The sequence below is a fragment of the Ursus americanus genome, chromosome X (genome assembly GCF_024610735.1).
Source record: "Ursus americanus isolate L20-20 chromosome X, mUrsAme1.1.p, whole genome shotgun sequence".
NCBI lineage: Eukaryota > Metazoa > Chordata > Mammalia > Carnivora > Ursidae > Ursus > Ursus americanus.
This window is the reverse complement of record NC_142164.1, coordinates 61,536,119-61,551,822: the sequence shown is the minus strand read 5'-3', so window position 1 is coordinate 61,551,822 and position 15,704 is coordinate 61,536,119. Positions and strand designations below refer to the sequence as shown.

At 35.7% G+C, this 15,704-nt stretch overlaps 1 protein-coding gene across 7 annotated transcripts in view; it reads right to left on the bottom strand.

Annotated features, from left to right (window-relative positions):
• ATRX (ATRX chromatin remodeler) overlaps positions 1-15,704 on the bottom strand; it is a 331,172-nt gene that overhangs the window by 118,238 nt on the left and 197,230 nt on the right. For all 7 annotated transcript variants that reach the window (XM_087860258.1, XM_045801308.2, XM_045801311.2 and 4 more), the window contains 4 exons: positions 12,673-12,819; positions 12,333-12,510; positions 2,849-2,986; positions 1,107-1,282 (listed from right to left, as the gene is read on the bottom strand). In XM_087860258.1, the coding sequence (XP_087716384.1) occupies positions 1,107-1,282; positions 2,849-2,986; positions 12,333-12,510; positions 12,673-12,819 (639 nt within the window). The remainder of the gene's footprint in view (positions 1-1,106; positions 1,283-2,848; positions 2,987-12,332; positions 12,511-12,672; positions 12,820-15,704) is intronic.

Here is a 15,704-nt window from a genome sequence, read left to right as displayed (position 1 = left end):
ACCAGGCAGGTTTTAAATTGAAGTAGTCATATTACCAAGTGTGTAATTTATTTTTTCAAATGGTCTCCTCTATATAGAAAAACAAGCAAAAAAAGAATAAAAGTGTATAGGGGATACAGTAAGCAGTGTTAGGAAAAAAGACTTGCTTTAATCATACACTAAAAGCAATGAATCAACGTCTGATCCTGTCTGATTTGTCCTTTAGGTAAGATGTGCCATTATGCCAGAGGATAACACATAACTTTAGGGAAACCATTTACCCAGATGAGAAAGCAAAACATGTATAAGCACTCTTGATACCATTTGATTATAGGAACAAGAAAGAAAGAACACTAATGTGCTAGGTACATATGACTACCTAAACCAGGAAAATACTGTCTAGGTAGTAGCAGCAATACAGAAACAGAGGACTTGCTAGTACCTGTGGCTAACCTGAACAAAAAGGATGACTGCCTTATATGATGGTAGAATATCCAGTCAGAAGGACAGCCCACCTTATTTGTTTCATCTTTGTGGCTACAATTAGTATCTAGTGTCTAAAGAAAAAGTGCAGATTTTGAGATCTACTAACTGCTGGCTCAATCTCTACATACTTACCTACTCATTAATACAGATTCACTAAGTATCTGTATGTAAACACTATTAACCCATTCAGATTAGTGTATGACTTCAAAGTAATTACACCGTTTCTTCAGGATTACATTAAAAATGGCTCCTCCACAATTCATAATTGCCTTTCCTACAACTATTTCAAGTAAGTGAGGTTTAGGCCACTCTACCATAAAATTAGGGTGAGCATAGAAATTTCTTAATCGTAAAAGCCATGTTCCTTTTACATACCCCCTATCTTAAAAATGAGGAATCTAAACATTAATATATTGTAATATGAAGCTATACACTTAGCAAGTGAATTAATCGATTATGCTATAAATGGAACTCTTTTTTTAAAGTTCAAGTTTCAAAGACTTTTGAAGACAATGCAAGGAGATTTAACTATAAAACTATATACTGAAAAAAGGGGAAAGAAAACACAAAATAATTCAATTTAGAAAACATTTTGGGATTACAAGAGTAACAATATTTTGTTATATGGAATGTATTTGTACCTGAACACATCCAGCTAACATCTCATAGAGAATGTGAGCACGCTTTTTCATCACTCTGACATCTACCATGGTAGAATCTGCGCACTGACCATTTTGGATTGGATTTATAAACCGATTCCTGAACTCCTTAATGGATCCCAGCAAATTTTCCTTGATAAAGTTAACCATGCAATGATCTAAGAGAGAAGACAATAGTAATAATGGCTAAATTCTCTGATAAAATGTTCATGTCAAAAACACAGGCCATGGAAGCATTAGAATTAAGCTACAAAGAAAGAATAGCAAATTGAGTACAGACTAAATTTTGGTTTTAAATCTGCTTTGGAACTGGATTGCCTAAATCAGATGAGAAATTCAAATAAAAACCATCCTTAAATTCTAGACATGAATGTTTAAAAACAACACCTAAGAACATTTTATTCTAATTCACTATTCTCTATAACAGATATAGACAATAAAACAAGTATTCTATAATCCTAACCATGATTTCATGGTCAGCAAGGGTATCTTGTGAAAAATACATAGATATTGAACCAATATAATAAAATCAGGTAATAAACCACTGTATCAAACTTTATATTAACTGATCTCGTTCCAGAAGCCCTTAATAGAGCTATCAGCTGCCCTATATGACATTGGACCACAATGTGAAACAGCATTTTTTCCACTGTTTCAATATAATTTTATTAGTAGTTATTATGTCAAAATTGATATTTATATGGTCCAAGGGACTATCTTAGAAAATTCTAAAGAATATGTATTTAGACTTTAACATTAAAATAGAACATATTCTCATTATAGCACAGCCCTTAAAAAGTCATGAATAATAATGAGAACTAAGTGCATTTGAATCAAGAACTAGAAATGAACTCTACATGCACTGTCACTTAGAGCAAAGTTCCACAGGAGTATAACATACTCTATGGATATAAATTTCATTGGCAAACACCATTGGTTTGCTTTTTCACTGTATCATAATACTTTTCTAACTAATATTTTATTGTTTTTGCAATGTGAAGTAGCACTTCTACAAATGGAGTAAGAGAAAAAGGGGAAACTGGAACTGATAAAAATAAAGATAAAATATAGGTTACAGCGAGATAATAACCAGTTTTACAAATAATAAAAAAGTTACGTTACTATACACTAAAGGAATGGAAAAAATAAAAATAACAAAAACTATTACAACGGGTTATAATAGGAAATTTCAATTTGTCATTTGCTGAATAACTCATGTTCCCTCTTAAGTATCACCACACATATGAAAATAAGAGAAATTCACAAGTTATCTGGATTCACATCATCTGTCCTGTCTCAACAAATTCTATGCTGATATAGATTCAACACAGCTCTCCTTATCCCATCTCCATATTCCTAAAACATTCACATGTAGCATTTCTTTTCAGTTTCCTATAGTACCCCCGCAAATTAGATATATTTTGTTACAATATCTCCTGAATTTGTAAAGCAATCATTAAGACTTCTGATAATTTTCATAGATTTCAAATTCTATGTTTATATTTGAACACTCAAAATAGCACACCTGTTGACTGTGGTTTACCATTCATATTTATAAAGCATTCCACTTGAAATATATGGTATTCTTTCACAGCAGACTAAGATGGACCTACGCAGATCATAGTCAGAGACTATATTAGACAGAAGAAAGGCAAATGGCAAAGTGGCAAAAACGTATCTGAGGCAATGCCAACTCTACAGCATAACTGCAGATATTAACTCACACTCAATTAGGTTATTTTGAAGTGGTGTTCCTGTTAAAATAATCCTCCTCCTTGACCGTATAGAATTCATAGCTTTTGAAACAGCAGATGCTTCATTTTTCAAAATATGACCTTCATCACAAACAACAAAGTCAGGGCCTAAAAAATGTATAAAAAACATTTAATTAGTATATGATAAAATTTAAAATGTAAATACAAATTGAATATGTAATCCATTTAAGCAAGTAAGTTAACTCCTTAAAGTGCTGCTCATGTGTGAAGATAAAACAATATCCTCATAAGAACAGTCATATTTTATCTGCTGCTGTATTTACTGTATTTTGTAATGTGGCACTAACTGGTATTAATTGTATCCCAACAGTAGAGTATTAAAGTAATACTATAGATGATACTTAAGATTCTCTAAGAAACAAAAATAAACAAAAATAAAAATAATCAAAAGAGTAAAAAGATCCCCCCAACAGATTTAAGGCATTTGAAAAATAGAATCTTTAGTAATTGGAAAACAGTATCTAAAGATATATTTCAGGGGCGCCTGGGTGGCACAGTGGTTAAGCGTCTGCCTTCGGCTCAGGGCGTGATCCCGGCGTTATGGGATCGAGCCCCACGTCAGGCTCCTCCACTGGGAGCCTGCTTCTTCCTCTTCCACTCCCCCTGCTTGTGTTCCCTCTCTCGCTGGCTGTCTCTATCTCTGTCGAATGAATAAATAAAATCTTTAAAAAAAAAAAAGATATTTCAGCACTAGTGTATCAAGTGAACACAACTGCCTAAGACGACTAGCAATTTATATATACATGAAAAGACAAATTTCAAAACTTACATTTTAAGAAATACAATATGAATCACAACAGAGGGCTGCCTAGGTGGCTCAGTCAGTTAAGTGTCTGCCTTTGGCTCAGGTCATGATCTCAGGGTCCTGGGATCAGGCTCCCTGATTCTCCCTCTCCCTCTGCCCCTCCCACTCGTGTTCTTTCTTTCTCTCTCTCTCAAATAAATAAAATCTTAAAAAAGTAAAAATAAAAATAAATCACAATAGACTCTGCAGTATCTCCCACTTAACATATTCCAAATAACTAACACCCTTTGCCGGGGGGAAAATTTAACTGATAAAAGGGCAGCTAAATTGATTCTTATACGACCATGGGGTGCAGGGTAGGTGGGAAGAACACTTTGCAAGCTATAAAAGATTTTACAGCTGAGAGTGACTCTTTCAAAAGAAATACATACACTTTATTAAAATAACATACTATTGTTTTCTAAAGTATGGCTTATACTTTGCTTGCTGGTTAATATACATACATACTACTTAAATACTGATTTCAACAATAGCAGTTGTCAAATTACTCCCCATCTGTTAGACATTAGAGAAAATTTATCTTCTACATGAGTTGAAAAGTAAATGCTTCAGTATCATTGATCAAATAATGTAATTGTTAATCAGTATTCAGATGGGGCTATGCAAATATTAAGACTTTTTAAAATTACTTATATACTTTCTTTTTTTTATAATAATATTTTTTATTATGTTAGTCACCATACAGTACATCCCTGGTTTTTGTTGTAAAGTTCCATGATTCATTAGTTGCGTATAACACCCAGTGCACCATGCAATACGTGCCCTCCTTACTACCCATCACCAGCCTATCCCATTCCCCCACCCCCTGCCCCTCTGAGGCCCTCAGTTTCTTCTCAGAGTCCATAGTCTCTCATGCTTCATTCCCCCTTCTGATTACCCACCCTTTCTTTATCCCTTTCTTCCCCTACCAATCTTCCTAGTTCTTATGTTCCATAGATGAGAGAAACCATATGATAGTTGTCTTTCTCTGCTTGACTTATTTCACTTAGCATTATCTCCTCCAGTGATGTCCATGATGCAGCGAATGTTGAGAAATCGTTCTTTTTGATAGCTAATATTCCATTGTATATATGGACCACAACTTCTTAATCCAGTCATCTATTGAAGGGCATCTCGCCTCCTTCCACGATTTAGCTATTGTGGACAATGCTGCTATGAACATTGGGGTGCATATGGCCCTTCTCTTCACTACCTTTGTATCTTTGTGGTAAATACCCAGTAGTGCAATGGCTGGGTCATAGGGTAGCTCAATTTTTAACTTTTTAAGGGACCTCCACACTGTTTTCCAGAGTGGCTGTACCAACTTGCATTCCCACCAACAATGTAGGAGGGATCCCCTTCCTCCACATCCTCTCCAGCAATTGTTGTTTCTTGCCTTGTCTATTCTTGCCATTCTAACTGGCGTAAGGTGGTATATCAATGTGGTTTTGATTTGAATTTCCCTGATGGCTAATGATTTTGAACATTTTTTTCATGTGTCTGTTAGCCATTTGTATGTCTTCATTGGAAAAGTATCTGTTCATATCTTCTGCCCATTTTTTGATTTGTTTATTTGTTTCTCGCATATTGAGTTTGAGACGTTCTTTGTAGATCTTGGATACCAGTCTTTTATCTGTAGTGTCATTTGCAAATACATTCTCCCATTCCGTGGGTTGGCTCTTAGATTTTTGACTGTTTCCTTGGCTGTGCAGAAGCTTTTTATTTTGATGAAGTCCCACAAGTTCATTTTTTCTTTTGTTTCTCTTGCCTTTGGAGATGTGTCATGAAAAAGGTTGCTGCGGCCGATGTCGTAGAGGTTGCTGCCTATGTTCTCCTCTAGGATTTTGATGGATTCCTGTCTCACATCGAGGTCTTTCATCCATTTGGAGTTTATCTTTGTGTATGGTGTGAGAAGAGTGGTCAAGTTTCATTCTTTTGCATGTAGCTGTCCAATTATCCCAGCACCATTTATTGAAGAGACTGTCTTTTTTCCACTGGATGTTTTTTCCTGCTTTATCAAAGATTAGCTGCCAAAGAGCCGAGGGTCCATTTCTGGGTTCTCTATTCTGTTCCATTGGTCTATGTATCTGTTTTTGTGCCAGTACCATGCTGTCTTTGTGATCACAGCTTTGTAGTACAACTTGAAATCCAGCATTGTGATGCCCCCAGCTTTGTTTTTCCTTTTCAACAATTCCTTGGCAAAAACCAAAATCTATACCTAGCTTTGTATTAAAAGAGCACATACTGGTTTTGTGAATCCTAAAAAGTTTTCTAAAGAGAAAAATTGCCTTTTTCACGTGACTTAAATGATTTTCACCACCATATTCACTGTTCATGAGGGTACGGTAAAACAGGTACTCTTATACAATGTTTGTGAGAGTCTAAATTACTATCAGACATTTTGGAAGACAACTTACAATATCTATTAAAATGTAAAATGTATATACCCTTTGACCCATATTTCAATTTCTGGGAATTTATCCTAAAGGGATGCTTCCCCAAGTATCCAAAGATATATAAAATATTCCCTGAAGCACTGCTTGTTTTGGTAGAAAACTGAAAACAACCTAAAATCTTCTCAAAGGGCATTAATAAAACTATAATGGAATGTTACAGAACTAAAATTAATGATATAGATCTCTATGCACTAACCTGGAAATATATGCCAAATACATTATTAAATAAAAAGCAAGTTGCAGAATCTATATTATGATACTATTTGTATTTAAACAACCACCTCTGGGGCACGTGGGTGGCCCAGTCAGTTAAACGTCTGCCTTCTGCTCGGGTCATGAACCCAGGGTCCTGGGATTGAGCCCTGCACTGGGCTTCTTGCTCAGCAGGGAGTCTGCTTCTCCCTCTCCCTCTGCCTGCAATTCCCTCTGCTTGAATTTTCTGTCAAATAAATAAAATCTTTAAAAAAAAACCTAGCTCAAACAGGGTGATTTTATCTATGTATACACATATGTAGTAAAGGACTAACCCTGCCCAAAGATAGGTTAGGCCTTTGCCTTCAGCACCTGGGAGGTAACCTCTAAACTTGGAATGTCCTGCCTGAGAAGATGGTCTTTGTTTACCTGGATGGCTTGGGACACAAACAAGATCGTCTAACGAGGTGATTTATGGGGGCAGTGGGGCTTTTGGGCCATATGGCATCTTCTTGATCTTTGGAGGGGGCTAAAGATCACTCACATGGGTGGTCACTAAGTGATCACGATGATCACTCACATGGGTGGTCAAACATGTCTATGTGACCAAGTCCAAACTCTAAACACCATGGCTTGTGTAAGTGTACTTGGTTAGCAACACTCTATACTTATTGTTATGTATCATTGCTGGGAGAAGTAACTGCTGTGTGCAGAATTCCACTGACAGATCAGCCTTGGAACTCTCCTGGACCCCACCCTATGTGCCTTTTCCTGTTGCTGATTTTAATTTGTATCCTTTCACTCTAATAACACATAATCATGAGTACAACAACTTTTCTGAGTTCTGAGTCCTAGTAAATTACTGAACCTGAGAGTAGTCTTGGGCTTCTAAACAATGCAATATAAAATACATGCTTGAAAAAAAAAAACCCACACAATATGATTAAGAAGTGGACAAAGGATCTGATTAGAGAATTTTCCAAAGAAGACATGCATATGGGCAACAGGTACATGAAAAAAACCTCAGTATCACTAATCATCAGGAAAATGCAAATCAAAACCACAATGAGGTATCACCTCATATCTTTGAATGGCTGTTCTCAAAAGGACAAGAGGTAACAAGTTCTGGTGAGGATGTGGAGAGAAGGAAACCCTACTGCACCACTGGTAAGAATGTAAACTGGTGCAAGCACTATGAAGGCTCCTCAAAAATTAAAAAGTAGAACTACCACATGAACCAGCATCTCTAGCTCTGAGTATATATCCAAGGAAACAAAACCATTATCTCAAAGAAGTATCTAAACTACCAAGCTCACTGCAGCATTATTTGCAATAGCCAAGACAGGGAAACAACCTAAATGTCCACTGACAGATGAATGGATAAAGAAAATGTGGAGTATATATATACAATGGTATATTATTCAGCCATAAAAAAGCAAAACCTGCCATTTGTGACAAGATGAATGTATCTTGAGGGCGTTATGTCAAGCGAAATAAATCAGACAAAAAAGGCAAAAACTCTAAGATTTCACTTATGTGGAATCTAAAAACAAAATAAAACAAACTCATACATACAGAAAATAAATTGGTGGTTGCCAGAGGCAGGTGGTCAGGATGAGTGAAACAGGTAAAGATGGTCAAAAGTTACAAAATTCCAGTTATAAGATAAATAAGTCCTGTGGATGTAATATACAGCATGACAATCATAAATAACAATACTGTATTATATAATTAAAAGTTGCTGAGATTAAATATTAAAAGTTCTCATCACAAGAAAAAAATTATAATTATGTGTGTGATGGGATGTTAACTGGACTTATTATGGTGATCATTTTGCAATATATACATATATTAAATCATTATGCTGTACACCTGAAACTACTATAATGCTATATGTCAATTATATCTCAAAAAATATATGCTTATTTGCATAAACACAAAAAATTTCTGGAAGGATATACATGAAACAGTGAGACAGAAGGAAGGTAACTTTTACTTTTTAATATACACCTTTTCCTTCTGTTTGTATTTTGCTCAAGAACATGTACTGCTTTTATAATTTAACTTAAAAAGAACTATTTATTAGCGTGGCAAAGAAAGGAAAGGGGGTCCTATCCTTAGTAAGGATATCAGAGGGAATAAAAGTAGGAAGAAAGAATAAAAGGAAATATACTCACAAAAAACCCTGAGTCAACAAAAAAGCTAAAAGGTGTTATTCATATTCTGTTTACTACAATTGGAATGTATATAACATTCTAGAATTAAAAAGTTTTAAAATCTTTAATGTTTAAAAGAAATAAGTTTTAATAATCTTGGAAATGTATTTTCTGGAAAACCTCATTCCAATGAGGTGGTAGGATTTGAAAATAGCTATCATAGAAATCATTCTAGAGAAAGTACAGGGAGAATGCAGTCATGAGGCTCTGGAGAGTAGAAGAAAAGGGATTTAGCAAGAGGCTTGGAGAAAAGTTCTCCTGTTCAAAAATTAAGCCTGACTGAAATAGTTCAATACACCATGGAAATTTGTCATTATTTTATATAATTACATAGTCAGGTCTAATTTATTGTTTAAATCAAACAGAACCTTGAATTAATATTGTGTGCCTGCATAAAGAATTGAAGAACTGGTAACATGCTACAACACAAATAAAGCTTGAAAGCCTTATGCTAAGTTAAAAAAGTCAGATATTATATGATTTCACTTTTACAAAATGTCCAGAAATATTTTTACAAAATGTCCAGAAAAGGCAAATCCACTGAGACAAAGAGTACATTGGTAGTTTCCAGGGGATAGGGCATTTGAAAATGACTGCTAATGGGTACCGAATTTCTTTTTGAGGTGATGAACATGCTGTGGAGTTCAAGAGAATAGTTGTGATATCACACTACATAACACTGGGAGTATACTAAATGCCACAGAATTATAAACTTTAAAATGATTAAATGGATTTTATGTTATGTGTATTTTTACCACAATAAACTCTATTCATTAAATTAAAATGTGGGATAATGTAGATTAATATTCAAGCTACCACAATGAATAAATGCTTAGCATGACTTAAAGTAAGTAACTGTGCTATGAGTTAAACAAAAAAGGCAAGTATAGTAATAAGGTTATAAACAGATTATTCATTTGTCAAACCCCAATAAACTCTACATTACGGAGAATAAACTTCAATGCATCCAAATAATAAAACAAAGGAACTGACCTAAGTGAGTTTAGAAAATATTTTAACTATAAACTATAAAGCCGTAGACAAAAACAATCCTATAAACACTGTACTATAGTTGGTAAATTTGTTTCTCACAGAGTGTGTACAGGCTAACAATTCTGAAATTACTTTACATGTATAATGAGTCTGGACAAATAAATAAATGGATGGCAGTATAGCTGGAACCAGGATTCTCATAGTTGGAAAAGTAAGTAACAGATTAACAAAGGTGAAAATGAACACTATGATACTGGATTTGACTCGAAGATACCATGATGAAATCAAGTTTATCTCTACTCACTCACACACAAAGAAAAACTCCAAATTTTATGTGCAGATAATGGCCACTAAGGGAGACAAAGCTTAATTTCTGCCTTCCCCCAACTTGGATAAGCTATATTCTGTGACTGACTTCCAAAGAACAGAGTAGAGACAGGTGAAAATAGTAGATCTAATGTACCCTGGATATGATGTGATGAGAAAGGTATTTCACCTCTGGTAAATGTTTTCAAAAACCTATAACTCCAGTCTAATTATAAGAAAAACAACAAATACAGACTAGTGAACATTCTATAGAATACGTCCACAACACTCAAGACTGACAAGATAATGAAAAATAAAGACTGAGAAGTTCTCGTAGACCAGACAAGACTGTGGAGACATGACAATTAAATGTAGTGTGGTACACCCTAGATCAGATCCTGGAATATAATGTGGACATGAAAAATGGTGAAATTCAAATATACTTGGAATTTAGTTAACATATACCAACAATGTATCAATTTCTTAGTTTTGACAAATCTACCATGGCAATGTAAAATGTTAACAGTGGGAAATCTCCATGCATGGAATATGGGAACTTTTTTTTTTACTCTCATTTCAAATTTTCTGTAAAAAAATTATTCCAAAGTAAAACATTTTTAAAAATATCACTAAATTATTTACATGGAAATAACAAATGTATTTATTCTTCATGTCAAGCTTTAATTTTTTAAAAATTTATTTCCTCATGAACAAATCACAATGTTAAGCATCTGAAACTGTTGTTTTAGCTATTCCAAAGCAACCCTCTTAAAAATCTGTTGCAATACTATTCACCAGCTTAAAGTTCTCTGATGATAAAAAAACCACAGAACTTTCAGACAAATACTTGATAAACTTATTGAGCCTTAGCTTTACAATGGCAATGTTACTTTGGTACATGTTAATTAAATTATTATCTTAAAAAAGAGGTGAAACAGTATAAGCATTCAGTTATAAGATGAGTAAGGTCTGAGATTCTAATTTATTACATGGTAAGTAGAGCTGATAACACTGTACTGTATAATTAAAATTTGCTGAAAGAGTAAAACTTAAATGCTCTCACCCAAAAAAATGGGGGGAGTAAATATGTGAGGCCATAGATGTGTAACTCAAAGGGGTGAATCCTTCTGTTAGGCAGGAAGGTAGGCCTAAGCAACAGGAGGATGGACCTTAGACATCCTGATGGAGAGCCCTAACTCCCTGCTGGGACAGCTCCCCCCCCATTCCACCCATCTAGTAGTCGGTTTGAGGTTACAACATCCTGGCAGAGTTAGAGTTAAGTTTGTTGTGCTTGTTGCACTTGTGCAGAAAGCAGTCACTTGTCTTTATTTGACCTACGTCTCTAGAACAGAAATACTGTTGTGGCTTCCTACCCCATTAAGGCATTTCAAATAAATCCTGTGAAAGGACATGGATAGTTGGCTAATTATTATATAATCCAGGCCTGTCACTCAAATGTTATAACTCTAGGGCCCACCCAAAAGAAAAAACTGATATAAACCCCACCCAGGAGCTTCTGGGCCTTTATCTCTCTTGAGTGGCCAACCCCTCCCTCGGAGTATACTTTAATAAAACTTTGCTCTGCTTTTCCTTCATTTTGCTCTCCTGTAATTCTTTAATGTGGGCAGTGAAAATAACTGAGGCTTCTTTCCTTTTCATTCTAACTCTCAGTAACACTTCCAAAATGTATTCATTTATGAAAATCATGCATTGTACACTTTAAATATTTTACAACTCTGTGCTTTATACCTGAATAAACCTGAAAACAATAAATAAAATTTAATAAAAAAGAGGCAAATTGATGGATTCTAAAGAATACTGTTATTTTAACAATGAAAATTAGACTTTCTTAACCCACATCTAAAGCCTCAATAAGTGTCTCAAAGTAACTAGATAAATAAGGTAAAGTTTAAAAAGAAAAAAGATACAAATAATTAAAATTTAATTAGTTTTGTGAATAATACAACTTGCTGCTTTTCGAAGTGCCAAATAAGAATTAAATATTTGGATCTTGCATTATGAGAACTACTCATAAAGCTAGACAGTACTGCAAATATTAACCTTCCATAGTGATGACACTTTAAAACACAAGAAAAAAACATGCAGCAATTCTTCTAATGACATAAAGTTGGGAAAGAAACTTAACTGTTTTCAGAGTATGGAGCGAGGTCTTGTTACCATCTAATATTCAGACAGTTGGAAGAAACTGCAATTGTGACTTAGGCACCTGATGCATTTTTAGTTGTTTACAAGATCTCCCCTAAAAACCTCAAACACTTCCAGACTCAGCAACTGAATTCTGAAAAATTGGCAACATTAAGAGTGCTTTCACCTTAATAAAATTATACTAAGAAACAGAAAGAAGGAAAAAACCAGAAGGGCAAATGAAACAAAAGCCAGATACTTAGTAGTTGCTTGTTAAACAGAACATAAGCATATTTTTTACTCAACTTGCTTATTTATCTCAGTGCCTGTTAATGTATTACCTGGATCAACCAAAGCTTTGTTAAAGATTTCCTTCAACTTCCTACTCTTCACATTCCTTCCTTGAGCAAGATTTCTGTACATCTCATAGCCTATGATCATAACACCACCATCTTCTTGCCACCTCTGCAGCATGTAGCTTCTCTCCTGAGGACGTTTCACAGTTGCTAATTCAGAGACCTTTGTGGGAAAATAAAGATTTTTAAAGGTAGCTATTAGGAATCTAGGAATACTGCATATTCCCATGGAAATATGCATAATTGGTAATTAAAAATCTTTTTCTTTTACTATATGAATTTCATGCAGTTATTTTTATAAAAGAAAATATTTAAAACACAATACCTCAAGCTTTTCATCATCTTTTAATCCCTCTTGCCACTTCTCAAATTCATTCATCCAATTCAAAGCGGTATTAAGAGGACAAACCACCAAAGCTGTACTGAAATCCAATTTGTCACACAAAAGAACCGTATGAAGAAAACTTACCACCTAAAAGAAAACAAATTAAGTTACCATCTTCAACTAAAATATCTGCAAAAACTTAAAATAAAATAATCTTACACTTAACTAGTTTTGTTTTATCTTTAAACAATAAAGCAGCCAACCAAAGGTCACAATTTCCAAACCAGGCAAAGTACGGGGAAAGAGATATAATATACAAAAAGATGGAGTTTGATTACATGATGTATAAGGTTCTTCCAACTCTAAAGTTCCGTGATCCTATGATCAATAATAGTAATATGAATATAAGAAATAACCATACCAAAACTATGACTAAGTCCCTAGTCTCCACACAATGTCCCTCCCCACAAACTTTCAGAAACTGCCATTGCCAATTTAGAAGAGAATGGTGTTATTCAGTATTCTTCTATTTTAAAGTGTTCTGAATTGATATCTTGGGAAGATGGAAGTGGAGTACGAGGACCCTAGGTTCACCTCATCCCACAAACACAATAATGTAACTTTCAAATCATCATAAATATACCCGAAATTAACCTAAAGACTGGCAGAACAAACTCCATAAGTGTAGGTAGAGAAGAGGCCACATCGAAGAAGGTAGAAAGTACAGAGATGTGGTTTGGGGCAGAAACGGATCAAGGCCGCTGTGGTGGGGGAGGGAGATGTGGTCGTGGAGAAGGACGAAAGACAGACTACCACATAGGGGAGCACACCAGGGAGCAATGAATCCCCAAAGCAACTGGCTTGGAAAGTGAGGGGGCCGAATTTGGTGAGTTCTTGCAACCAGTGGGGCTTCATGTCCGGAGGTTTAAAGGTCAGCAGGCATGGCTGAGATATAACCCAGAGGGCACTGTGTTGCTCTTGGAGAGAAGGCATACAACGTACGGACATACAGCATGGAAACAGTGAAGTGAAGAGCACCTGGGGCACACAGTGGGGAGGATATTTGCTCATCTCAGAGCACATCAGGGAAATAGCATTCACAGAGACCCCTCCAAGAACAAAGAAACCAGTCAACATTGTCTTCCCACCCCTCCCCTCAACATAAGCACAAGGCCACCTGTGGGAAGCAGAAGAGCACCAGCACTCATTACCTAACTCGCGTAGACTAAGCCCCAACTGCCCGCATTCCAGCAGAAAGCACCCCTCTGAGTCATGCTTCCCTTAGGGCAAGAAGGCAGAAGGCCCTCTCCCAAAGAAGACCCACCCAAATCCCTGCTCATACTGTGTCTCCCGACTTGGGAGTCTTCAGGATCTCAGTTCAGTAGCGGTTGTAACACTTCTCATTTCACAAGCAGACCTGAGCACACCTAGTTAAAAGATGCCACATTCAGGCGAGGAATCAAATGCTGCCCACGACAGGGAGAGAGAGCCTCTGCAGAGGGCTACTGTGAAAGATAAAGCTGCCAGGACAAAACAACAAAGCACACGCAGCACCCATTGCAGACACTCCCACAAACACCAGACTCTAGGGAACAGGGGACACTATATAGCACAGTACTATAAGACATTTTCTTCATAAGGCCATTACCCTAAAGAAAAGGAGACTGAGCTCACTTTTCTAACACAGAGAAACACACAGACAGACATAGACAGAATGAGAAGACAGAGAAATTTATCCCAAATGAAAGAACACGACAAGGCCACAACCACAAATCTAAGCAAAACGGATGTAAGTAATATGCCTGATAAATAATTTAAGGGAATGATCATAAGGATACTTACTGGACTTGTAAAAAGAGAGGAAGACAATAGTGAGACCCTTAACAGAGAGATAAGAAATAACAGAGCAGAGATAAAAGGCTCAATAAACGAAATGAGGGGTGCCTTGTGGATCAGTTAAGTGCATCTGCCTTCAGCTCAAGTCATGATCCCAGGGTACTGGGATGGAGTCCCGTATTGGGCTCCTTGCTCAGTGGGGAGCCTGCTTCTCCCTCACCCTGCCCCCCTCCCCGCTCATGCGGTCTATCCCACTCTCTCTCAAATAAATAAATAAAATAAAATAAAATAAAATAAAATAAAATAAAATAAAAGGGTTCAATAAATGAAATGAAAACAGGTTAGATGGTATGAACAGCAGCCCAGAAGAAGCATAGAAATGAATTAATGAACTAGAAGACAGAGTAATGGAAAGTAATCAAGCTAAACAAAAGAGAGAAAAAAATATTATGCAAAACAAGAACAGACTTAGGGAAATGAGGGACTCCATCAAGCATAATGACATTTGTATTATAGGAATCCCAAAGGAAGATGACAGTGAAAAGAGGGCAGAAAATTTATTTGAAAAAATAAAAGCTGAAAACTTCCTTAATTTGGGGAAGGAACCAGATATCCAGATCCAGGAAGCACAGAGAACTCCCAACAAAATCAACAAAAGTTGACACACACCAAGACATACTGTAATTAAACTGGCAAAATATAGTGAAAAAAATTTTTAAAGCAGTAAGACGAAAGAAGAAAGTAACATAAAATGGAAAACCCATAAGGCTACCAGCAGCTTTTAAAGCAGAAACTTTACAGGCAAAGAGAAAGTGGCATGATATATTCAAAGTGCTGAATGGAAAAATCTGTGACTAAGAATACTCTATCCAGAAAGACTATCATTCAAAAGAGAAGGTGAAATAAAGAGTTTCCCATACAAAGAAAAACTAAAGGAGCAAGAAATATTAAAGGCGATTTTTTTCAGTTGAAAGGACAGACCAAAAGGATTAAAAATAAATATTTCTGTAAAAAATCAGTAAAGGAACAAATAAAAGGATGTAAAATATGACACCACATACCAAAAACACGTGGAAGAGAGGAGTAAAGAATGGGCTCGAACTTAAATGACCATCAACTTAATACAGACTGCTATATGCAGAAGAGGTTATATAAAACCCTAATGGTAACCATATATCAAAACCACTAATAAACAT